At 45.5% G+C, this 25,760-nt stretch overlaps 1 protein-coding gene across 5 annotated transcripts in view; it reads right to left on the reverse strand.

The window, feature by feature from the left end:
* The window catches only part of fndc1 (fibronectin type III domain containing 1), a 48,031-nt gene that overhangs the window by 20,689 nt on the left and 1,582 nt on the right, over positions 1-25,760 (reverse strand). The window contains exons 2-15 of one of the 5 annotated variants that reach the window (XM_083790748.1): positions 20,042-20,236; positions 19,690-19,776; positions 18,056-18,127; positions 12,842-13,117; positions 12,455-12,553; positions 12,201-12,318; positions 11,444-11,631; positions 9,911-10,018; positions 8,188-8,373; positions 4,863-7,808; positions 4,422-4,537; positions 3,122-3,233; positions 2,473-2,793; positions 910-984 (exon numbers count right to left, since the gene is read on the reverse strand). In XM_083790748.1, the coding sequence (XP_083646874.1) occupies positions 910-984; positions 2,473-2,793; positions 3,122-3,233; positions 4,422-4,537; positions 4,863-7,808; positions 8,188-8,373; positions 9,911-10,018; positions 11,444-11,631; positions 12,201-12,318; positions 12,455-12,553; positions 12,842-13,117; positions 18,056-18,127; positions 19,690-19,776; positions 20,042-20,236 (4,899 nt within the window). Of the gene's footprint in view, positions 1-909; positions 985-2,472; positions 2,794-3,121; positions 3,234-4,421; positions 4,538-4,862; positions 7,809-8,187; positions 8,374-9,910; positions 10,019-11,443; positions 11,632-12,200; positions 12,319-12,454; positions 12,554-12,841; positions 13,121-18,055; positions 18,128-19,689; positions 19,777-20,041; positions 20,237-25,760 lie in introns of all 5 variants that reach the window. The other 4 variants (XM_083790747.1, XM_083790751.1, XM_083790750.1 and 1 more) reach the window with 4 other exon arrangements.

Below are 25,760 nucleotides of genomic sequence, written 5' to 3' on the forward strand. Positions count from 1 at the left end.
TGCTGCCATTTTTTTCGGTAATCACTAATTGTTTCCTCAATCTCTGCGTAATTAGTGTAATGAGTCACAGTGGTTTAATTGATCGTGGGCAATGGTGTGACCTCATTGCAAACCTGCCTATTTTCCTTTGAAAGCCAACGCTTATTCTTGTGTAATGTTATGCTACCAATATTTTCCACGTGAGGGGGCCATGAAGACGATGACGTTCCGCAACAGATTGCCGAAAAGGCCATCTGAAAGCCTGAGAAATGTGCAGGAATACACTGAGTGAAATTCAATTAGTTCCTTCCTCTTTATTCACCATTTCTTTCCTGTGTGGCGCCAATGGACCTTGGCATTACATCATGGTCCACACGCATGCACACAGCTTCAAACTATATGGCAAACTAATGCTTGCCATGCAAAGAAAATTGTAATGCTTCATGTCACAACCTTCAAGCAAAACAACAAATCAGTTTAGTCCAATGTTGCAGCAAAACTACAACGGACATAAGCTTTCATCGACTAATCGTCAAGGTGCACATTTCCATTCCGTTAGTGTTCAACTGAACTCGGGGTCCATGCATTATGTAAGACCAGCAAATACATCACACCAGATCACAAGCCAAGGCATTCTCTCTGGGTTAGTAATGGAGTTCACAGGCAGCGTGCGGGTCCAGTTTTGAGGGGATGAGGGACATTTAAAAACAGCCAGCAATAGCGAAAACCCAAAACCCAGCAATAGAGAAAACCCAAACCAAACACAATCCAAGGACCAGAAATCCAACGCACAAGAACAGAAACTCAAAGCAGAGCAAACAAACGGACAAAACCAAAGCTAAACATTCAACAATCGATCAACTAACGGTGCAGGTCAACAACCCGGCCCGGTGGTTGGTTTATGGGTCGGCAGCCATACTCAGCCAATACCTTGGTCTAGAGCTAAAGCATCGGGCACCATGGCCACTGTAACCGTGGAGTCCATATCCATCCCTGAGGAGTCCTCTGTCAGAGAAGCAAGACAGGCTGTGGTGTCACTCTCACATTACTATGTATACATTTTATGTAGCCAATGGCAATGTAGCGTGCACATGCACGCACACTCGCACGCACAGCTTCACATAATAAAAAAGCTGCGTACATGTGCACATACAGTACACATATATACAGTACCATATGATATATGCGTGTGTATAATATATACTATAGCCTATACTGTACAGTATATACAGTACACACAGGTGTGAGATGAGTTTTTATTGCATTTGCACTGGACGATGCCGTTTCAAAAATCAAAATCAAAGGGCTATATCTTGCGCCACCCATTACCCCTTATCCCTAAACGTATTTGCCATTTTGTACTATTTAGAAAAACCCTTTAAAATAGTTAAAATAGTCTACAAGCTCACAACGTGTCGATGTAGATTGGCTAGTTGAACCATTAAAACAAATCGCAAGATAGGGCCCAAAGTGTAAAAGCCACAGTGTGTGTGTAAAATGAACACACTTACTGTAAATTATTTACCACTAAAGATTTTACAGTGTGCCGTTTCAGATTTTCCCTGTTTAGACTTTACAAGGAAAGATCTTTGTAGCTGTCTGAATATGTCTATGTTTGGATGTGTTTGTTCTAGTTAGGGCCCCTGTTAACATTTGTATAGACAATATACAGTAGGTCTATTGTATGTTGTACAAATGCAGCTTTTGGCCATCTGTCTTACATCTTGATTGTATTTACAATTCTGATTTGTTGTTTTAGTTCAGTTTCCCTTTCGTTTGAACTCACTTTTGTTTTGTTTTAGTGTGCCATTTCTTATACATACAGTATACACGGATCTATCTATCTATCAATCTATCTTCTATCTATCATCCATGCATGTATCATCTGTTACACTTAAAATGTTTTGTCACTTATAATAATTTTTGTGTCCATGCTTCAAGCCTAGTGTGGTAAATGCTAACGGCAGTGACGGTCCAGGGAGTGTTTTTAAACCAGTATTAGTCTGACCACAGCCAGGCTCCAGATGTGGAGTCTCACATGTGGTTCCAGTGGTCTCACATAGACACACACGTCTACACACACTCTGACCGGATCACACACTGTTATAGGACTCTGTGGGCACAGACAGGAAACACTTCAGGCCTTAGATGGGTTGGCTTTGGCCAACAATACAACTGAGAGATGTAGTGAAGTCACACATTATTTGCCTCTGGCTATTGTGGACCTCAAACGAATTGCTGAATTTTGGAATTGTAAATCTTACAATTCGTAAGGTTTTATGTCTCTCCTAAGCGCAAAGATGTTCAAGCTATAATAAAATGGTGGCGCATCTAGTGCCCAATCTGGTGAGACTGCTGCTTCAAATATATATATATATATAAATATTATATAAATATATATTATAACGTATTTTTTTACTTTAATGATCTTGTCAACTAGTCCAAATGCTACTGACATCAGTATCAGTTATTTTCTCTTTCACGAAGACTCACCTTCAGGATAACAGTCCAGAATACCATCTGGATCCAGTACTGGGTACCCATATTCATCCATCTTAGAGTAGGTTCCTGGTGGACAGGTTGGAAAAGGCTCTAGACTGTAATCCTCTGAGCTCCACTCTGTGGTGGTGAGTATTGTGGTGGGTGCAGCTGTGGTAGTGGTGGTGGTCCTGAGATTAGGCCGGTCCAGCCCAACCATAGGTTTACCGCCTACAGTGAGGAGCTTGTCTTTGGGATTGACTACTGGTCGGCCGTCGCGGCCATTACCGAAAAGAGCCATGCCGTCCTGGTTCACCATTGGAGTGCCCTGGTTGTCTGGGAGTGGATTGGTGAAGAGGAATGAAAAGGGACGATGGGAATTTAATGAGGCTGACCGTGCACCGGAACCGGCATGTTGAATCACATTATAAATACTAAACAACGAATCATAGGCTATGTCGTCACAAATCTGGCACTTGTTACCAAACCAAAAAGTCATGGATCTAAATAGTGAAAATGCAGTGGTTTATCTCCTTGTTTTCTGTGAGACGTCAGTTGAAAATATGTCTTTCTACAACTGAAGCCCCATTATTATCCTTTTAGTGAGAACTGCTATCATTGACATTGACCCTAATAATCATTCCAAGTGCGTGAAGTGTCTCACCAAAGATGGTGCGTCCATCCTCTCCAAGCACAACCCTTCTGGGGTTTCCCTGAGAGTCCTGAAGAATCCTCCCCTCCTCGTTCATTAGAACCCCCCGGTCCAAGTCCACCACCTGCACAGTCCGGAATGAACACAAGGTGTTACTGATGATACTAATTAAGGCTCTGTTCAATTTAGTATACGGTGGTTCTCAACATTGTTTTAATTTCAAGGACCCCCATAACTCTGAGAGGGTTAATATACTTTGGTCCGACATACCATTGGTCCGATCGACTACCTACCCCAAACCCTCACCCTAACCATAACCGCGAGCACAGGGCAGCACACCTAAACCTAACCCCCAACCCTATACCGAGTCGGACCAATGCTCTTTGGAACCAATGATACTGTATGTCGGACCAAAGTATGCTCCCCCTCTGAGAGCGTACTACAGGGCCATTTGGAACCCACTCAAGGACACTTCGAAACCCACTGGTGTAGCAGTGTTTCCAGTGAGCCAACATACAATAGCAGCACGCTGACTTGTTTGAAGAGGCTCTGGAACAGAGCCTTCATTAGTATCATCTGTAACACCTGTGAAGGATGTAGGGAAGGCGCCCGGAAGTAGGAAGAGTTATTCTGCGTGTGCATAGAGCCAATTCTTGGTCTCGTTACAACAACAGGCTTAGAAATACTTCAACAAGCAGATGCACAGAGCAATTTATTTGCAGCATTAAAATGCCATACTGAAGGAATTAAGAGATAATCGAACAACACATCTTCAGATCTGTTCATACTGTGAGTAGTTTTAAAAGAGAAAAAAGGGCTCCTGAGTACAATACCAGAGAAGGCATAAAATCGTTTTTACAATGTGTAATCTGTGGAATATTTGTTGATTTTATAATGTGCTATGAGTAGCGTACATGTTACCCTATCCCTGCCTGCCTTCAAGCCAAGTCTACAAGACCGCTCTGGAAATAAGTAGACGTTATAGAGGGCATGCGCGCGGCATCATCATTATACCCGGAAGTTATGCAGGAATGCCCACTGAGTGGCAAAAAACGACTTTCTGGCCTTGACAGCCCATACATCCAAACAGAAAAGTCCTATCTGATTGCATTAAACTCATTTTGCCACTCGATTTGCCACTCACTTTATGCAGGCGCATAGCCTCTATTGTCCTGAATTGATATATTAGACCTTTTACAATTGGTTATTGGCTCAACAGGAATAAATAATATCATACAATAAGTCTCAGCTAAGTGCTGAGTATCATAGCACATTTCTCATCATATTTTATTAAATATAAATAATTACAAACCCATTTCTTTCCATCAGGGCCAGTAATGGACCTGCGACCATTGGCTTTGCTGTTGTCATTGGATGAGGAGGGCTCTTTGTCGTGTGTCGTCGTCAGGTTGGGACGACCGTTTTTACCTTAATGATTGGAAGGTATAAGTTAAAGTAGCGTTACTTAGCATTACTGAGGACTGTAATATATTTTATATATCTACATTAAGGTGCTACAATAAAATGGTAAATGGTGCATTTATATAGCGCCTTTATCCAAGGCACTTTACACAGATTGTGCATTACATTCACCCATTCATACACTGATGGCGGCAGAAACCATGCAAGGCACCAACCTGCACATCAGGAGCAATTTTGGGGTTCAGTGTCTTGCTCAAGGACACTTGGACACTAACTCTGGGGGAGCCAGACACTGGAGTATACAATAGGGGACACACAAAACATGCGTTACCATTTCCATAGGCAGGTTTGAGTCCACCGCCGTTGATGGGCTTCCCTCTCTGGCCAGGGTTACGGGTCCTTGTACCTTGGCCCCCAGTGGCATCCCTGGATGATGAAGAACGGGATCCGTCTGTCGCATCGGCACTCGTACCTATGCCGACCCTATGATTTGAGCCCAGTCTACTGGAGGATGAAGAGGAAGAATCCAATGATGATGCAGAGGAATCTGAAGTGGAAGACCCTAACCTGGTGTTCTGCGCTGGTTGCACTTTGAGGGGGAACCTCTGGCCCCCCAACTGCCTGTTTGCCAGCAGAGGAGAGCGTACCCTTCCATTGGGTCCTAGAGCAGGACGTCTCTGAAATGGTGGGAGGGCGGAAAATGACCCCGTCCTGGTCCTAGGTGAAACCTCTCCTGTGTCCTCCCTCTCGTGGCTCTCCAAGGTTCCGTCAGGGTCATTTAATGTTAACGCTGTCCTTTTGGGTGCCACTGTGGAATCTGACACTTCGGTTTTCTCATATATTTCTTTACCCCCTTCATCTAGATAATCCTCATCATGATCATTATTATCATCAATATTATCGTTAGACGTTCCTGTATGAATGGGCTTCCTGGAGTCTCTGTGTCCAATCGAGGATACATGGGAATTGGCGTTTGAAGAAGATGAGGGAGAAGATGAGCGGGTAGGGTGCCTAGATCCACCTTGCATTGTGTTCCTACTGGTCAAAGATGGTTTAAGTGACCCCGTCCCCATTGCATTCTTTATCGGGTCGTCACTGGTCTCCTGGATTGTTGCCACGCCTGCAGCACCTGCCGCCCCCGAGACCCTTGTGGGAGTGCCCCTCGAAATGGGTCGGCCTGCCCCCACGGAGGACGACGCTCTGCTCCAGGGGACCCTACCGTCCGGTCGACCCTCCGCCCCGCCGCCCCTCGACCCCGAACCAAACCGGTCGGGGTAGCGACTAGCGAGTGAGGGGAATCGTGCAACAATCGAAGGTTGAGTTCTGGAAGGAGAAGAGAGAGGCTTTTCATAACCGTTTCCCTCCCTTCCTTCGTCCTCCTCTCTCTTCTCCTCCGTGGGTCGTGTGTGTGTGTTAGATGATGCTGTGGACCGGCTGTTCGAGGTTCCATCTTCAGTGACCTCCTCCCCGGTTTCTGTGTGGTACTTGCTGTGGTCATTTCCCTCTCTATACATTGTGTCTTGTTGAGTCGGTGCGTGAGAAGTGTGCTGTGAGTTGTGTGTGTTGCGTGAAGTCGCAGGGTTGTGAGACCCTCTGTGTGACGTGGACGGAGAGCTGCCCGAGTTGTGTGCGTCCGAGGACGAGGGGTTCTGTGACCCGCTATGCGACGTGAATGAGTCTGTGGGTGGATATCGTGTGTGTGAGGTCGATGGGCTGTGTGGTCTAGAGTTGTGAGTGTTCGATGTTGCGCGTCCCCGTGACCCAGTCCGTGAAGCTGACCCAGATGCTGCTGGGTTATATGCGTTTGGTGTGGCATGGCTCTGTGACCCAGTCCGTGAAGCTGACCCAGATGCTGCTGGGTTATCTGTGTTTGGTGTGGCATGGCTCTGTGACCCAGTCCGTGAAGCTGACCCAGATGCTGCTGGGTTATCTGTGTTTGGTGTGGCATGGCTCTGTGACCCAGTCCGTGAAGCTGACCCAGATGCTGCTGGGTTATCTGTGTTTGGTGTTGCATGGCTCTGTGACCCAGTCCGTGAAGCTGACCCAGATGCTGCTGGGTTATATGTGTTTGGTGTTGCATGGCTCTGTGACCCAGTCCGTGAAGCTGACCCAGATGCTGCTGGGTTATATGTGTTTGGTGTGGCATGGCTCTGTGACCCAGTCCGTGAAGCTGACCCAGATGCTGCTGGGTTATATGTGTTTGGTGTTGCATGGCTCTGTGACCCAGTCCGTGAAGCTGACCCAGATGCTGCTGGGTTATATGTGTTTGGTGTTGCATGGCTCTGTGACCCAGTCCGTGAAGCTGACCCAGATGATGCTGGATTGTATGTGTTTGATGACTCGTGGTTCTGAGAGCCACTTGACAAAGTAGACTGAGAGCTGGCAGTCGAGGGTTTGTAACCGTTCAAAACCCGGGTGGGGTTCCCTCTTGAGAGAACCCCAGGATGCCTACGGCCAGAACCGAACCTTGACCCACTGGAGCGCCCACCTGTCGCGGAGCCTCTACCCACAGGTGGTGCATCTGTCTGGGGCTGTGGGGTGGGGTGCTTTGGAGCAGGAGTGGGGGGTTTCGTGTTTATTACGCTGGGCGGGGCATAAGCGTCTTTACTCTCTGGGTAAGTGAGAGCTGTGTGGTCCTTTCTTGTTGCTGCTGACTCCTGAGTACGTGAGGAGTCAGGGAGGGAGGAAGAGGAAGGAGATGATGATGATGATGATGATGATGTGGAAGATGAAGATCCTGAAGATCCTGCTTTCTGATGGACCCTGATCTTGACCGGCCTTCTGGGTGGTTTGGGCCGCTTAGGTTTAGTCGGGGAGGGAGTTACAACTTTGAGGCTGGGGGTTTCAGGAGTCGGAGGCTCCTGAACAACATGGTTTTCTGGATGAACGACGTCGTTGTCTGTGTTTTTCTGCTCCTCCACAGTCTCAACGGCCGTCTCCTCTTGTACTGGTGGAGGCGTGGTGGGACTCTTTTCCTCCACCTTTTCCTCCACCTTTTCTTCCCTTTCTTCTTCTCTCCCTCTGCCTCTGTTCACCCCGTTCCTGACCGAGCCCCTCACAGAGGAAAATATGCTGTGATAGGACCGTGTCTGAGTGAGTGGGCGTGTCCGCCTGGGGGTAGGCGGAGCCTGGGTCGTCTGACCGGGTGTGGTCGGTTCCTCCGTCACCTCCGTTGATTGGAGGTCGGTTTTCTCATCGTGGCTATCCTGCTTGGAGGGGGTGTGGCTTGTCCGCCGTCTGTCCAGGTTTTTCGAGGAAGACGAGGCAGCACTGCTGGCTGACAAGAGAGAAATTATGTTAATTATGTTGAACTTTTCAGAGCAGATATTTTGACGGGTAAACTCACCTGAAGGAAATAACATTAATTGTGTGCTGTGTGCCAGCATGAACAGCGCCTATAGTTCAATGAACAGCGCCTATAGTTCATGCTGGCACACTGTAATAGACAATAGTTTTTTTTTAGCATTTATTGACGGGGAGAGTGGAGAGAAATGGGACACACTGAGAGAGAGTAGTGGGAAAACATTCAGCAAATGTTCAGAGTCCGTCCGACTGGCTGGATATTAAAGAGGCTGTGAAAAATAGTAAATTCTTAAAACTCCACACATACACACACAAGTGCCCGCCCACAAACACAGACACAAATGTACTACTACCTGGCATGACAACAGTCAAGGCTTTGCTCTGTGGTCCCTGTCCTCTCCTGTTGGTGGCTCTGATCTTGAAGATGTAGCGGTCCCCGGGCGTGAGACCTTCTACGGTGGTTGTGGTGGTGCTGCCACGATACGTCACACTTTTCATCCCAAAGGGCTTCATGGCAGGAGCGTAAGACATGATGTACTCTATTGTGGAAGGAGAGTATAACTCACTCAACTGAAAATGAGGAGAGACTATCAGTCAGTATTTACACTGGAAGGAAAACCTCATATAGCTCTGAGTGTGGCTATTTTCATATTTGTACTTAAGGGGATAATCCTGTAGTTTTTCTGCACAATTCTCTAGTCTTTTGTGCCAATTCCCCCCATGGGTATATACAGTAGTCCCTTACTGTTGGTCTGGGGAGGGTTTAGAGACGACCACATATCTCCTCTGATACACATGGAGTCAGCAGCTGTTTAGTTCTTTTGCAGCTTTCGGACAGACAGTAGGCTGACAGGAAATGGGGGAGTGACATGCAGTAAAGGCCGTCGGGATCGGGAGTCGAACCCGCGGCGCACTGCCAGACTGGACTACCGGCCAAGGTGCCTGGACCGCTGAGCCACGGCCCAGGCCAGCAGCTGTTTATTTTCACCTATAGTCTCTGGATCCTCTCGGCACCACCACTGCCCTAAACATGTCATGTTCTTCTTCGTAGGAATAAACACAGAAGCACCCGGGAGGGAAGTGGATTAAGAAAGGGGCGGAACCAACCATTCCTGTTTCTAAAATGAGGTGATGCCGCCAGAGGTAAAAACAAATACTGAATGGGTTCCCAGATTGATTTTCACCTGACGGTCAGGGTCAGGAGTTTCACTTGGAAGGCATAACGTATGCAAAGGATCACGCTATATGCCTCCTAGTTCAACAAAAACACCCTCCCCTTGAACATAGCTCACTGGAGCATCTGGCCAAGCCAGAAATACTGTGGAAGACTTGAGCTCTCCTTGGTGGTGGGGAGATAGATACTTTACTTAAATTAACCTGGCTTTCTGTGGGTTGAGAAAATGATTGAGGGTCTTCAAGCCCAACTGTATAGAGGTGGACAGCCGCTCAAGAGGTAAGAGCATTGCCGAAAAGCAAAGAAATCGATTATTATTTAACCTTTATTTATCCCCGGTGTAGGTTCACTGAGCACAAATGTTCTTTTTCAGTAATTACCTGCTTTACAGTTTACAGTACACTCAGTGTACATACAGTTACGGTCCCTGCAGACTGCTGGCCTTTTTCAGAAAAGACCTTTTTGGTGTTTTAAACATTATGTTATAATTTAGCTATTGAAAAATAGCAGATCTACAAGCTCATAGCGTGCCACCGAGTGGCGTGCTACGAGCTTTTAGGTCTGCTAATTTTGAAAAATCGTGAAAATATTTATTTCAGAAAACTGGAGGATTTAGAAGAATTAAAAAAAAAATGAGGTCAGGCCTGAATGGGTTAATGATGAATCAAGGGAGGTGAGTGTTGCACATACACCTCCTTCCCAGATTCTTCCTGCCAGTCCGTGGGATCAAACCAGGAATCTTTCAGCCACAACCTTTAGGCCACTCCTGCCTACAGATTCCTATATACAGTAGTATTTCCATTTGACCAGATTGACCGGCCGCAACTATAACAATAACAATGGTGAATAATATTGTTATAGTAGTGCTTGGTTTGGACAGCCATTAATACTCCATGTCTGACCTCGTATCCTCCCGTTGGGCTCGTCGGGAGGGTCCCAGGTTGCTGTGACAGCAGTTCCCTTTCCTCTCAGGGGCTTGACCTCAAAGTTCTCTGGCGGGCCGGCTGGTGCTAGAAAGTGGAGGAGAGGTAATAATGAATGGAAAGACGGCGGGGGCACCAGCGGGACATGGAGGAACAGAAGCAGCAAAAATAGACTGAACAGAATAAGGAAAAGAGCTATACTTAAGCATGTAACACAGTGACGAGGTCCTTGCCAGTATAGCCTAGACTTAAACTGCAGGGGAAAACTGACGCTATACGTTTCCAGCCTCCCTGGAGATCGTCTATGGAACTGCAGATGGAGATCTGAGCATTGAGCCAGGCAGTAAATGCTGACATCCCACTGAACCTGTACTCAGGAGGTCCCATGAGTCAGTATGAAATGCTACATTCATGTCAGAACCCAGGCCAAATGCCGGCATCACGTCTCAAGAATGAGGACTAGATGTCAAATGTGTCAAGGTGTAACATGAGGTACATAAGCAAAAACATATAATATTTAAATAGAAAAAAATACAGAGACAGGGTGAATTATGGGACAATAAAAGAATGATGAGGAAAGATACTGTCCAGAACCCAGACTTCAGATGACTTGGGCTTGAATCAGTTATAGAACTTCGCCTTTAAATTCCTATGCAATGGACTTGTTTCTATTGTGGTTTCCATTGCGGGTATCTTTCCTAAACACAGTTTACGCTCTTTTTAATAATGTTTTACATTATCTACTATAATATTGTGTCCAGGTAACTCAGTTGGTAAAGCTCTCGTCTTTGGACCACAAGGTCATGGGTTCGATTCCGGGCACTGCTAACTCAGCGTAAGTAGCACGGCATGGGTGCAAGTACTGGGAGCTGGTGGTAGGTGTGGTGCTTCACCTCAGCAATCTCAGGGGTCTAGCTGTCTAACGCATTGTAACGGACTCCCGCGTTCATCCGACAATAAGCCTCCCCGACTGACTTATACTTAAAGGACCACTTCACCACTTTTCACTTTTCATATTACTGGTCCTCACTATTAAATAATCATGATAAAATGCCACCATTTTCTTCTACTCGGTCTTTGTCTCATAGGAGGGCTGTAGGCATTTCAGAAACCCGTCCCCCTGTGACATCATCGTTATGCAGATATTGTTTTAAACAAGATTTAAACTAGATTTTTATTATTGTGAGAACGATGGCTTCCATTTTCGCATTGCAACCTTTCAGTAGTAGAAAGCCTGCCGTTTCTAGTAGCTTGGATTCCCCATTGATGATGTCACTGGTGGACGGGTTTCTGAACTGCCAACAGCCCGCCTATGAGACACAGACTGAGTAGAAAAGTATTGTGCCATTTTATCACGATTATTAGTGAGGACCTGTTATATGAAGATAGGTTGAAAAGTGGTGAAGTGGTCCTTTAATGTAATGGTCCTTTATTAGATGAATTGTCACTTTATTACAATAATCACTGCACTGCCGAAACAGAACATGGTCAGCACAGGCAGACGTCGCCTACCTGCTTCAGGGGTCCTCTGGAAGACGGAGGCGGTCCACTTGCTATGCTTGTCTCCCTGCGAGATTCTGAGCGAGAATTCGTACATGCCGTCTGCTGACAGAGTGTCTATAAGTAGTCTTCTCTGGGTGCTCTCCTTGTATTCCCAGCGTGCCGACTCCCCCTTCTCTCTGTACTTCACTGTGTAGGATCTGGATGGGAGGATAATGCAGTTGTAGTTCAGACCAGGGAACCTTTTTTATCTCTTCAGAAGATAAAGAGGAGGACAGATGGCCATCTGACCATGGGGGAGCTACAAGGTTGACACGGTCAAGCATTTCAGGCATTGAACTTTAGAACAAAATCACACCTGTGTGAAGTGAGGGGCGCTCTTATGATCGTACATCACCATGACGTAAAATAGACACTATGCCTATTTGTTTGTGGACGGTAACCAAAAGTTGGATGTAGGAGGGGCTAGTGCCCCTCAAAAAGAAATTGCACAAATTGTAAGAATAGCAGATCTACAAGCTCACAACGGGTTGCACGATGACGCGCTGTGATCTCGTTTGAAATAAACCAAACCTGCCTACCAATGATGTCACTAGTAGGAAAGGCACGTTTCTTAACTGTCCACAGCCCTCCTGAGATAGCCTCGGAATGCATAATTATGCATTAGTGAGGACCAATTACTGTACATATGAAGATAGGTTGAAAATGGTCAAAGAGGTCTTTTGCGTTTGCAGCACTGTGTGCTCTCTCTTTCTTCACAGTGTCCTACCTGGATGCTCCTGCGGTGACCTTCCCCATCTCTACAGCGGGATCTACCCAAGAGATGAGAACAGACTGAGGGGACATGACCCGCACACTGATGTCCTTGGCCTCATGCTCCTCGGGCTCTGAAACGTAAACGCACGCACGCACGCACACACACACGCACATAACATGATTAACATTAATCAAAGTTATTATCGACCATGACACTTGGTTATTATTTGGCCCAATTTGCATTGCATTGGTGCTGCTCACTTGTACCTGGTGTGGCTTTTTTGGTTATGGCGGCTCTGTTGACGGGTGCGCTCCGGCCCAGTGCTCTCTGTGCCTGCAGTGACACCACATGAACGGACTCAGATGCTATGAACAGAAAGGGATACCAGGCACGGCCCGGGTTTACACTATGGACACTAGTGGCAGCACAATCTGGACACGTATAGTGACATAATGGACACTGGCGTGGTCACTAGTGGAATGGACACTGTTGATACACAAACAATATTTATTGGTCAATCTAACTTTTTTGTAAATTAAACTAAATGAGATGAATGTTCTATAGATGTTTTATAGAATCGTACACAGTAAAATGTTAATTTAACTCTGACATCCTAATATTTTAAGTGTGTTGTGGGGGCCTATCTCTCTCACCTAGTTGAGAGGCTGGGTTGCGGTTCCTCTGGTCAGACTGAGGCTTGGCGTAGCGATGGGGCCTCCTGTTCACTAGCGGAGTTCCTGCCAGAGCTCTGCTCTCTGGTTGCGGAGGGCCGGAGGAAGACTGCGGTGGCCTCCTGTGTGTCCTGGCGACGGAAACACCTGCGGAGGGCTGGCTGTTTCTGTCCACGGCGGCCACAGCTTGCACAGGAGGCTCGGCTCTGGCTGCTGCTGCTGCTGCTGCTGCTGCTGCTCTAGACCGGGTTGACACTGCTGCTGGCAGATGGAGGAGACAGAGAAGCACTGAAGCTAAACATCGAGAGATCGTTTGTGTGATTTGTAATCACGTCTTCACGCAGATGCGGGGTCACTATTGAGAGTTTGACACTGAATATTACCATGGAAAACTAATACATCAGTGACGGTCCCCATTGTGCAAAACCGCAGCCATCCACCGATAAACACATGATCCCACATCTCATTCAGCCAGTAATAATTGAAAACATGGCGCCCTCCCCCCCTGTCACAATCGCGACACATGATGGGATGGCTTCCCACTGTCATCCGCTACTAATTCTGCTATTCCCCTGCTTCCTGTTGTAGCCTAATGTTTACTCAGTGGGACTCCATCTTGGATGCAGACACGGACAGGCCAGACATTCGGCCTGGCGACCTGGCGGGCCGTGCTGAGCGATAGCATTGACAACTTGAGAAAAACACCTCGGTTCCTCCTCCTCTTTTCCTCTCGGTTTGCTTTCTCATAATCACTGTCAGATGAGACGGGTCTGCCTGCCTTCCCATCAGGCTGACTGTACTGTACACACAGCTGAGGCAAGTCCACTCACTTCAGTAAATGGATGCATGTGGCTGAAGCGGTGTTCACTAAAACTATGATGAAAACATTTCGGACCTACCCCTTTTCACTGATGAAAACTAAATTAAACTAAGATGAAGTATATTTTGTCCATCCATCCCATCTTCAGCCGCGTATGCAGAGTTGGGTCGCGGGGGGCGACAGTTCCGGCAGATATTTCCAGCCTTCCCTCTCCAAAGTGACATTAGCAACTTCCTCCTGGGGGATCCCGAGGTGTTCCCAGGCCAGTGTTGAGATGTAATCGTCAACAGATAAAAACTAGACTAAAATGTTAGGGAGGGAGTAGTGGAGAAGAGATCCAGTAAGAACTAAAAGACAAAATGTTAGGGACGGACTAGTGGAGAAGAGATCCAGTAGAACTAAAATACATTTTATCATCATTTATCATTTTATGTGACTTTTATGGTAATTTTATGGTTGCACTGCCACTCAGTTGCTTTGAAAATAGCAATCTACTGTTCAAGCTCACAATGCGAGCTTGTAGATCGGCTAATTATTTTAAGCATGCAACCAAGTGTACCAAAAACAAAACAAAAAAAACTACATTTTTGTCGACAAAATAAACTGTAGATTTAGTTGACTAAAATCGCATGATATTTAGTCGACTAAAACTAAACTCGAACTAAAACATTTCAGACGACTAAGATATGAATAAATTGGAATTTTATTCAAAACACTATGACTAAAACTGTCAAAATCAACACTGGACTGAATAAGAAGTGAAGGGGTCAGTAAAGGTCAACATGCTGTGAATCACAGTCTCCCATCATGCTGCCACACCGCCTAACCAGTTAGTTAGTTTTTGGTTTAAGTGAGAGTGAGAATTTTTGTAGCACATGGTCTAAATGTTGTTTTGGGAGCCTTTCCACTCTGGCCAGAAGTATTAACACTGCTGTGATTGTTTGCTTACATGGTAGTATATTAAGGAACCTGAGACTGACGTTTTGAATACACTTGAGGGTGGAATTTGAGATAGTTCGTCAATCCAGGAGCTGGAAGGCATGAGGGGGATTTGGAGAACATTCTAATTAAGACAGATATTGTTTTTGCCGCACGCACGCACGCACGCACGCACGCACGCACGCACGCACTCACACTCTATCTCTCTCTTTCTCTCTGCCAGCACAGCTGGGTGGTTTATTTTTCCCACTGGATCTTAAGAGAATGGTTTGATAGCTTCCATTACAGTTTATCTACTTTCATTGATGATTGCTGAGTGATGTGTCAGCTTCTCTGTCTGTCTCCAGATCTGAGGTTTCCTCTCAGCATCTCCTGTGTTCTTTTCTTTTTAACTCCACCATCTGTCTCTCTAGTAGCTTGTCTTTCTAGCCAACCCAATCTCACAGAAATACCGGTACATAAATGCACGCCTAGAAAACAAAACCAAAGATCCGTACATATTACACGACTACTGTTTTGACCGCACTAGTACGGAAGTGCTATTTCACCGTGGCTGGGTGAGTTCATTATTTACTATTCTGTCCCATATCGGGTTACAACTCAGACGGGGCTGAGTCGTTCGTCTCTACCGAACGTGAGCCACGGGAGACACCACCGAGCGGCCCTAAAGGGAGTTGCCGTGTCGAGCGTTGCGGCGCCCCTCCGTCATTGTCTATGGGGAGGATTTCAGTGTCTTATGTTGTAGGGTTTTCTAGGCGTGTATGTACGGAACATATTTAGGTATTTCTGTGAGACTGGGTAGTTCTAGCAGTGTGCCAACAAAGGTTTTACTGTAAAACAGCACTTATATTATGATAATAGCACAGTAGTAGTTTTCAACGGGATCTCGGAATAATGGGACGTGAATAATGACATGGCACAGCATAACCCTGGACATCAAAAGGTTATTAGATAGATATAAATTGATCTAATTTTGCATGAGGAATCCAACACAACACATTTCATCTTCCAAAGTCTCTCATTTCCTGAGATATCATATCCAGTATGACAGATTATTACTGTGACCAATTTGTGATATTAAACTTTTCAACCGAAAAGTTAGTCATCATTTCAGGACAACCCGAACAGATCATTTTCTCCAAGTTTCATGGAAAAGCTGTCCATCCATTCTTTCGTTATTTTGCTAACAGACAAACAAACAGAATGGGGTGAAGACATACAGTAACAACCCCTGTCCAATTCGGTTGTCAGAGGTAATAAAAAATAAGATTTTAATAGAAGATTTAAACCAGATGAAACCTAGCCTCGATACCCAGGCTTTCATTTCGTCTGCGCGAAAGATGAAAGCCTGGAAAAAGCCGTGGGCTGAACCAGTCTAAAAGTGGGAGTCAACCCTTCCGCGTAGGCGTCGCTCTAAATGATGTGACGTAGCGCTGCACTAGGGGGGAGAGGAGGGGCCGGGGGTGACGGACAGATCGATGAGATCCAATCAGGATGTGCGTTTTTCTGAGCCGCGGCCCTTCCATCTAGGCCAGAAATGTCTCTGCTTAGGTCAGGCTAGATGAAACCTAATATGCTAACTACAAAAGTGTTTAAAAAGAAAATCCATCCAATTCCAGCTTGTTTTGATGATAATGCTGCTGGATATCTTTGACCAATTGTGTCATGAATATTCAACACAGACGCATGTCTGGTGCAAACCCAGTGTACGCTATAACTGAAACCTGCCTTATTAGCCTGTCCGCAGCTATGTGTGGCGTGGCATGGCATTGTAATCGCCCCTGTCTGTGTGTCTGTGAGCAAACTGGAGAAGAGACACCCAGATTTTCAGGAGACGTTGGAAATGGGAATGATCAGTAGCATGTCCCAAAGACTCTCAACATGTACAATTGTGCATGCAGACTCTAAATTTGAGAGTGTGTGTGTGTGTGTGTGTGTGTGTGTGTGTGTGTGTGTGTGTGTGTGTGTGTGTGTGTGTGTGTGTGTGTGTGTGTGTGTGTGTGTGTGTGTGTGTGTGTGTGTGTGTGTGTGTGTGTGTGTGTGTGTGTGTGCGCGCGCGCATGTTTTTTAATGGGTTCTCTCTGTTTTCTACCGTCTCCCCAGGAACAAGCTGCCGATGAAAGATGGATGCACGTACTGTGCATCCATCTTCCCCTTTTGGTTCAAATCAGCCAGGTTCTCTTGCACCTTATTTTCTCCTTTCTCTTTCTCTCTGGAAAACGTGTCATGTGCATAGCTTGGCCCAGGCCCCAGGGTCTTTACACCGCGGACCACTAAAGCAGTGGCTCCCGGTGTCCTACTACTGCCAAACCACTGCGGTCTTTCCTGGAACTTCAATGGTCCGAGGTGCTATGAGGCAGATGGCCAGAGACACATACCAGCTGCTCCGGTGGAGACCTACCTCAACGACTGACAGAGACTCAAAGGTGAGAGGGGGGGGGAGTAAGTTACCCTATTTTCTGTGGTGATGTCGGTCCATCTTGTTCACCACTTTGGTCACAAACAACAACATATTGATTTTGGAGACTTTGTGTGACATTTTCTCTAGTGTCAAGCCACCATTAGGCCAACATTCCCACTGGCACACATTTTATTCCAAAACAGGATATCGGATACCGGTGACCTAATGTCATATCCTGTATTGACACCATTAGACCAAGATTTCCACTTGCACACAAGATATCTCAAAAAGGAAAGATTGACCTGAAAGTGCTTAGCACATTTATGCTTCCCAAAGGATGTCAACTACTGAATTTGGTGACAGAGTAGTGATATTTTCTTTAGCTTGTTAGGTTAGCTCAGAATCTAATAGGCAGAGTGCCTATTGAGTGACCCCAAAGTGCCACCCTCAGGCCAAATTGTCATCTTTGCAAGTTACCTTAAAAGATGTCAAATTTGAATCGGAAGATTTCATGATGACCACCTTTTGTCAACATTTGCTCCCTTTGGGGGCAGTTAACATTTAGGCATTTAGCAGACGCTCTTAATCCAGAGCGACTATTGTGGATATAGCCTAATCTGTAAACATCAACCTGGCTAACATCATGATCAGGCTAACAAAAGTCATACACTAGACATAAAAAAATAGGTGGCAAATATCTATACCTCTATTATGCATATGCTGTATCTATTTAGGAAAATGAAATACTGTATATATTAAACAAACTATTCTACTATTACAGAAGGCACACGATAGTGGAAACTTCGCGTGCGGAAAGAAGTATTAAGAAAGAAGTATTTTGTTTCAAAGCTTCCCCCAACCATTGAGATTAATCACCACATTAGACGAGGGGAGTCCACTTACATGTGTGATGACAGCAAATTATTTCTACAGGCACAGAGACGAGATAATGACAGCTATAAGCTGGGAAGCATTACTCCCACCTGTTGAATGTAACGGCACATTAGTTGAGGGTTTGTGGTGAGGTCTGTCTTACCTGCTGATGAGGAGTTGACAGGTGCTCCACCGACTACAGCAAAACCATCCAGCTTACCCCAGTCAGGACCACCTGGGGGAAGACACACGTTTCCTTACTAAATAACAACCAGTGTCAACAACAGGCAGGCAATGAGGCCGCTGGCACAAAATGATCCACATTTGGGATAGGTCCTCGCAAAAAGAAAAGTTGTTTTTGCATCAAAACAATCAATTTAAGAAAAGCAAACTGCTTTTGCCTCCGTCTGTGCTAATCTTATTTGCAGGGGCAAGCTATAAGATTTTGAATGTATAGTTTTAAATGTGTTGCCCATCATCTGTGATAAAAGACTCCATAACTGTATCTGTTGCTCTCTCTCTCTCTAAACATCCTTCAGTCTTTTTCCTTCGTCTCTTTCTCTGGATCAAACACCCTCGCTGTCTCTCTCCTCGCGTGCCGAAAACAGCTGATCTACAAGCTCAGCATGCACAACACAGTATAATAGCAGGGCTTTAAGTCATCCTTATCCCCGTGTTGTTCTAGCAGAGACTAGCCAGACAAAGTAATGATGTGGAGGAAAGCAGCGGGCTGTTATTCATGGAGACGCATGCTGCTGAGGGAACAACATAGATCGATCTGCAAGGAATGTTGGGAAACGGGAACGCTGACTTCACGCAGATTTATTGCACACTGTGACGGAGCCGGAACAACCGCTAGGGCCGTCCGCACGCACGCACGCACGCACAGAGGCTCACAACAAGACAGACGCACACACGTGCACACACATGCATACACGACTGTGTGCACACACTGTGACACACACAAATTTACAGTACATACACACACTCATAAAGGCAGACACGTACTGTATGTCTACAAAGATAAAGGCAATGGGAGAAGAAAATGAGAGAAGAAACACACATTGCACATGCACAGTTTGCACGCACGCACGCACGCATAGTCGCACACACATACAGACAATGGAAGACAGTGAGAGGCTGCAACACCAGTCACACCCCTATACTTACTCACCAAACAAATACTCAAGTCACGCACACGAGTGACCACAACACAAGAGATGGGGTTAAAGGAGCGGGGCTTGGTTTGGATGTGGAAAACAAGGCTTGGCTGCAGAGCTGCTGATGAAGTATGGCCCCGTGATGCCAAGCACAGAGGAAAATGGAATAATGACAAATGCAGACTGTGCTCCTCCAACACTGCAAACTGTACATTTATAGAAACATAAGGCCTTGACTTGTGTTTTTACAAGGTGAGATTAAGAACAGCCAGTAAAGGCTGTAAAGAGCTCGAAATAAAATTTAAAGCCTAATTTATCCCCCGTCGTACGACGGCATGGCGCCAGAAATAGCGACCTACAAGCTCACAACGTGTCGCGGGCGTGTCGGGACCTCGTAGGTCGGCTGTTTTTGGCGTGCGATGCCGAACGTGCAATTTTGAATGAATCAGGCTTCAGTCTGAAATCACTGTTGTGCAGGGGATGTGGTCTCATTGAATTACTGGACCAGGTTGTAAGTGACGAGTCACACCGTTGGAGGCCTTGAGATCGCTCCAATTCTGGCAAATGCACCGCAACAACAAACTCAATTGCAGATAGAAATGTGTCCCACTCCCACATACACACACGCACACCTCACCTCCAGGCGTCTCTGCTCTGTACACGGGTTTGCTCATCCCCTCCTCGTTCTCGGCACTCATCTTGAGAAAGTGCAGAACTCCCGGCTCTGAAAACACACTCCGAAGTTTAAGCCAAACCTCTTTTTTTCCTCCTTTCCTTCCATTTCTCTTGACTTGGATGACTTTCTTGTCCAACCCTGCTACTGTACCAGCATCTCCTCAGGGCCTTTTTTTCATGCACACATGCATATACAAATACGCATACATGCCACTCACTCTTTTTAATGCACGACATGAATGCAGACCCACGCTCCTTCCTCCCTCTCACAATCACGTCTCTCACACACTGTTTTCTTTCCACCTGTCTCTTACCTACATCCTCCAGTAGCTGGGAGCGGCTGTCCTTGCCCACTTTAATGATGCGGAGTGACCTCATGGACTTGCCGTAGCCGATGCTGTATCCGTCCACAGGTCTTCCATCCAGCTGGACGGGAGGCTCCCAGCTCACCTCCAGGCCCTTGTCCACGGAGGTCAGTTTCACATTGCGTGGCCGCAGAGGTTTTTCAGCTGCAACACAAACACATTAGGATTTGTGGTGATTATACCAATAGGCTGCATCCATTTTAACTCAGAAAATGTCTTAGAGTTAGACATTTGAGATGGACAGGGCAAGGGCAGGCAAATGAAAGACATCTCTGACCGCCTCTGAGTCAACAGGGGATTACGTCACAAGTGTGACGTGAAGATGAGGGCGTTAACTGGGCCTACACTGTCTCTGTGCACACAAGCCTGCATGAATGTTTAACCACTTATTCACTATCAAGGACCACACCACCAAATGAGGACGTTTAACAGATTTTATTAACGAAGATGAAGGAAACGAATATCCCTTACCTAACCCTAAAGGAGATGTTAGAGGGAGTAGGATGAGAATTAGGGTGGGGGGAGGGATGACGAAAGCGTTGGATGGGCTTTTATATACAGGTGGAGGTGACCCGATTGGAGGTGGCTTGATAGGAGGTGGAGGTAGCTGCGTTGGAGTGTGGTCCTGCTCCTGAACTTCAGCTATGAGCTGTGTGTGTGTGTGTGTGTGTGTGTGTGTGTGTGTGTGTGAGGGTGTGTGTGTGTGTGTGTGTGTGTGTGTGTGTGTGTGTGTGTGTGTGTGTGTGTGTGTGTGTGTGTGTGGTCTTGTCCATGTAAGCGGCAAGCTGTTCACATGTGTTTGCATCAATATCAAGACATTTCCCTGTAGATTATAGTAATTGTACTTGGCAATTAAAGGAATTCTGCATGTAAGGCTGCCCGGAAAACTACAAAACAACTTGATAGTAAACAAATGAGGGTCTGTCTGCATGTAAGAATGCAGGAAAAAATGACTCCTCTTTTCCCCCCTCTTCATCCATAACAAAGCAACAAAACACTCCTGAGTATTAACAGACACGCTCCGTCTTCCTTTGCGTTGCGTGCGGGACTATGGCACACTGACTGTAGTGGTGAGGACAAGACAGCCCCGCAGGCTGGCATTGATAACACTCAACTAACGCAATAAAGCATTTACTAGCATATTAAGAAAACTTAACTTAACAATTAATAGAAAATTGTGCGGTTCCATCCGTGACTGTAATGCTGTCTGTGCGTGCGCGTGTGGCCGCGGAACGCACATGTGGGCTGGTTTAAAAAAAAATCCCCCCCCCCCCCCCCTTTGGTAGCCACAGAAACATCTCTGCTTTTGTATGTGATTTGACAGACAAGACAGTGCACTTTTCATTTAATTCTATTCCTCATACAAAGATGCCATTGCCTGGCCCTGCATCTTAAATGCTCCAATAAATATTTGATGAATGAATATAATATGCCTTTTGTATTCTTTCTGTATATCAGCAAAATGTAGATTTTTATGTTAGACGTTGAGGGAAATTAGGATTATAATTTTTTCTTTATGCCGCTTATCAACTAACCGGTTAATCGATAATTCCCATCCCTAAACAGTACTTTTATAGCTTGTGTGTGAGGACAGCCATTGAAAGACCCTAGACAAGAATTGGAGCAGAGTGCACTAATGAGCCTACTGTAATTTCATCAATTTAGTCACTCAGAGTTAACTAAATTAACTTGATATTTGGTTACAATAGTACACTCTCACAGAGTGAAATAAACACTGAGGGATTTACAGTGTAGCTAAGATGCCCAGGATGAGTCTGTTTACAGTAGACCATCAGGTACTGTACACAAACAGCTGATATTGGCGGAATCTTCTGCCAAGGTTTGCCATTTGTCCAAAATCAGGATAATTGTGGGAAAGTTGGTACTCAAAATGTCTTGGTACTTAAAATGTCACTCCAATACAATCCTGTATAGCATACAATGCATGCATGGGCCAAAGTATATTCACAATCTTGCGCTATATCATGCATTCCAGACCATCCATTCCAGACCTTTCAGGTCATCTGAGACAGGTCTGCTTTCTGCTCCCATAATCACAACTAAACGTGGAGCGTTCAGGTTTTTTTATGCACCGCATTGTATCTGGAACAAACCCAGAAAACTGCAGGTCTGCTACAACTCTCAACTTTTTTTTTCTTTCTTTCATTCCTGCTGCACTGTAATTGTATTAGTCTTGTTTGTGTTTTACTTTTAATTATTTTTTTTATTGTGCTCTCTTAATGCTCTGTGTCTTAATGTGTTAATGCTTAATGTTTTATCTAAAGCACTTTGAATTGCCTTGTTGAAATGTGCACTTGCCTTGCATGAGGTCATTTAACTCACTCAATGCAAAGAAGCACTTAGTTTAGTTTATTCAGTCTGACTAAACAATTTCTCCTGAAAACTATAGTAAATTGACCTTGCTAATCAAATGCCACTAAACATCTTAATTACAAAAAGACCTTGTGTTAAATAAGACATTAAACAACATGCACATAGTTGGCATTCTGGTCATTCACTGGTGTCACATGTAACTACTACTGTTGCAGGGTTGTAGTATGTCCAACTCATTAACAGTCTACTCTACACCATATCTCTGTGCTCTCCAAGAGTTTACAGCGGTAGTTTTGGTTTAGCATGGCCACAAAATGACTTTATCACTCTAAATTCTTGTTGTCTGCAGGTGTGAGCCCAGCTGTGATCTCCACTTTTACTTTCCACGTTCACAAACTATTTGAGCCTCAAGTTTACACACTAGGAATACAGCTCCTTAGAGACATGCAGTGTCGTCTCTCTTTAGCTTTGAGTTTTAGTATGTGCTGAAAGCTCTTCTCGTCACTGTGCCTGCATGCTCACTGAAAGATACCACAATGGCAATGGCACAGAAAGAGAGACACATGTCGCGCGTGTGTGTGTACAGTGTATGGGAATGTGTGAGTGTTTTGTTTTCCAATCAAAGCCGAAAACAAAACACTATCCCTCCTTCTCTCATTATTTCCTCATTAATCGAGGCTTACAGCGGGAGTCGTTTTCATCAGCTGTTCGAGACGGACGGCACTGATGCAAGCCTGGACGCGCTTCATTCAGTTCCAACCACTGTTTCCAATAAGGCCGTGTATTACGTAGGAATGGATCCGCTCGCCTGTCCAGACATCAATCTGTGATTTGGCCTGTTGGGAGATTCACGATGCCGAGTGCAAAGCAGAGGTTTCTGATTAAATCAAGGCTCTTTATAAAGCGCAGCACATGCGAGAATGCCGCCATCCAAGAATAAACAGTTGTGTGAAGCAGTTAACCGACTGAGCAGCCAGCCGCAACATAATAATTTAGGGGCTTTGACTTGAGTTCCAAAGGGTTGGCATGGGAAACTAGGGTAATAATAGAATATTTTCTATACTGAACCATATGCTGTTGAATGTGTTTTTATTTGTACAGGTTTATTGCACCTGGGCCCTGATGTAGGTAGGTAGGTAAGCAGGCATTGCAGGTAGGTCCAGGTCGGTAGAGAGATATATGTAGACAGAATATATACATTTGACAGTGGAAAAGATTGACTATGTGAAGAATGAGGGTAGGGCCTGATGAGGGTTCATTATGTCAGTGTCTTTACTGAGGGAATTACGTGTTTGTCTGTGTGCGCGAGCGTGCACATGCGCTAACAAATGTTTTTAGCACCATTTTTTACTTGCACGCACAAACACGCACACTCGCGCACACACGCTCGCACGCACGCTCGCTCGCTCGCACGCACGCTCGCTCGCTCGCACATCGCACACGCACACACACACACACACGCACAGACACACGCACACTGCACAGACATGCATGTGTTAAGCGGTACATGGAGCATACTGTATGAAGGTTGAAATGTGAAATTGTGAAATGCTTCTAGAAAGTGCTTCTGTTCGTACACCTGCACTCTGCTTTTACAAGTGCATCTTCTCACCTCACCTACCACAAAATCACAGACACCGACCCCTCAGTCACCTCCATTTGAATCTCCCATTAACCCCTCATAACTGTCCTCCGCATCAACAAACATCAATACACCTGAGGGTGGAGGGGGGCATTTCTTGGCGGTGAAGGTGACTTGCACTGAGTTAACTATTCTGGCTGAAGGGCCCAGCCCAGTGTCACTGTCATACTGCATTATATTGTCAGGAGGAGAGGTAGAACTCTAGTGGCCCCTGGTAACACACCAACCACCACATTTTCTTACACTGACCAGAACTACTTGATATTCACCAAAAGTCCAAAACCAAACCAGAATTACCAACACCAAAAATGATGCGGAACTAACGCTTTAACATAATGTCTCACTCTCAAGTATTCAACTTACTATACACTAGTACTATATACTATTTAGTATAAAGAAAACAGACCAGACTGAAGCTACAATATGACCAAGACCACCTGGTCTTTTGACTGCAGTCAGTTTCACCAGCACATTAATCACCTGACTGTCAGTTTAATGTTATTGTGTAATCCACCCTAGGTTAACTTTAGATATAACATAGGCACAGGAGTGCACAGACACCCACAATCCACAAATTAGTAAGTACTGTTATGTACGGCTTGCCCCTATAGAAGCAATATAGAACAGTTGGGGATAAAGTGCCTTGCGGGCAGGAACCCCTTTTGGTGTTAGCATTATGTTATGCTTTAGCTATTGAAAAATAGCAGATCTACAAGCTCATAGCGCGTGGTGACCGAGTGGCACGCTACGAGCTTGTAGGTCTGCTATTTTTGAAAAATCGAAGAACGACTGACATAGAAACATAGCTTTTTCAGAAAACTGTCAGGATGTAGAAGACATTTTTAGAATCTGATCTCAGGTCAAAATGGGTTAATGGTGAGAGGGACAAGACTAATATCCTCAGTGATATTAGTATCGCTACGCGAGGCTAGGTGTGTTCATACTGTAGTACTAGGTACATGAGGTGTTGAAGGGCGACCATGTGCCATTCACTTTTTGTCCATATTATAAATGACTTGCTAGTCCAGGGATTCATATGTCAACTTTCCTTTCCTAAACACTGTAAAATCACTGTGTGCTAATTTAATTCACAGGATTATGCTGTGTGCCTGGTTGGGCATATATCGTCATGCGATTTTCTCTGTGTAACAAACTTGCTGCTGTGACTGCCCCTGTATCGTGACAGGTGGTCTCATGGACCAGGTGCTACCTGTTTATCTGATTGGCATGGTGCCTAGATGACATCATGGCATGAGATAAGTCAACAGTTGCTGGCTTGACAGATGAGTGACAGGTGGGCGAGCCTATGTTCAACCTACGTAAGTCAAGTAATCAAATACTCCTTGTGCGGTGGAAAATATTAGCCATTTTCTCTTTGTCTTTGATTCATCTCATTTTCTCACACACGCACGCACACACACACACACACACACACACACACACACACACACACACACACACACACACACACCATCAGAGTTCCTCTTTATGAAGTGGAGCGGAGAAATTAAATTCCTGGCCTGGCCTGCGAGGACATGATTTCCTCTTTCCTCTCTACCAGTTACCCTCTCTCTTTCCAGTCTCACATTCCAGCAAGTGATGGATTACGGTCCAGTGGAAGAAGTTGGCATTGTTTATTATCCAAAGACAGTATGCTTTTTGTCTGTTATTTAGCCTGCTTCCAACCAGTGT

This window comes from Protomyctophum parallelum (genome assembly GCF_964188405.1).
Source record: "Protomyctophum parallelum genome assembly, chromosome: 19".
Lineage (NCBI taxonomy): Eukaryota > Metazoa > Chordata > Actinopteri > Myctophiformes > Myctophidae > Protomyctophum > Protomyctophum parallelum.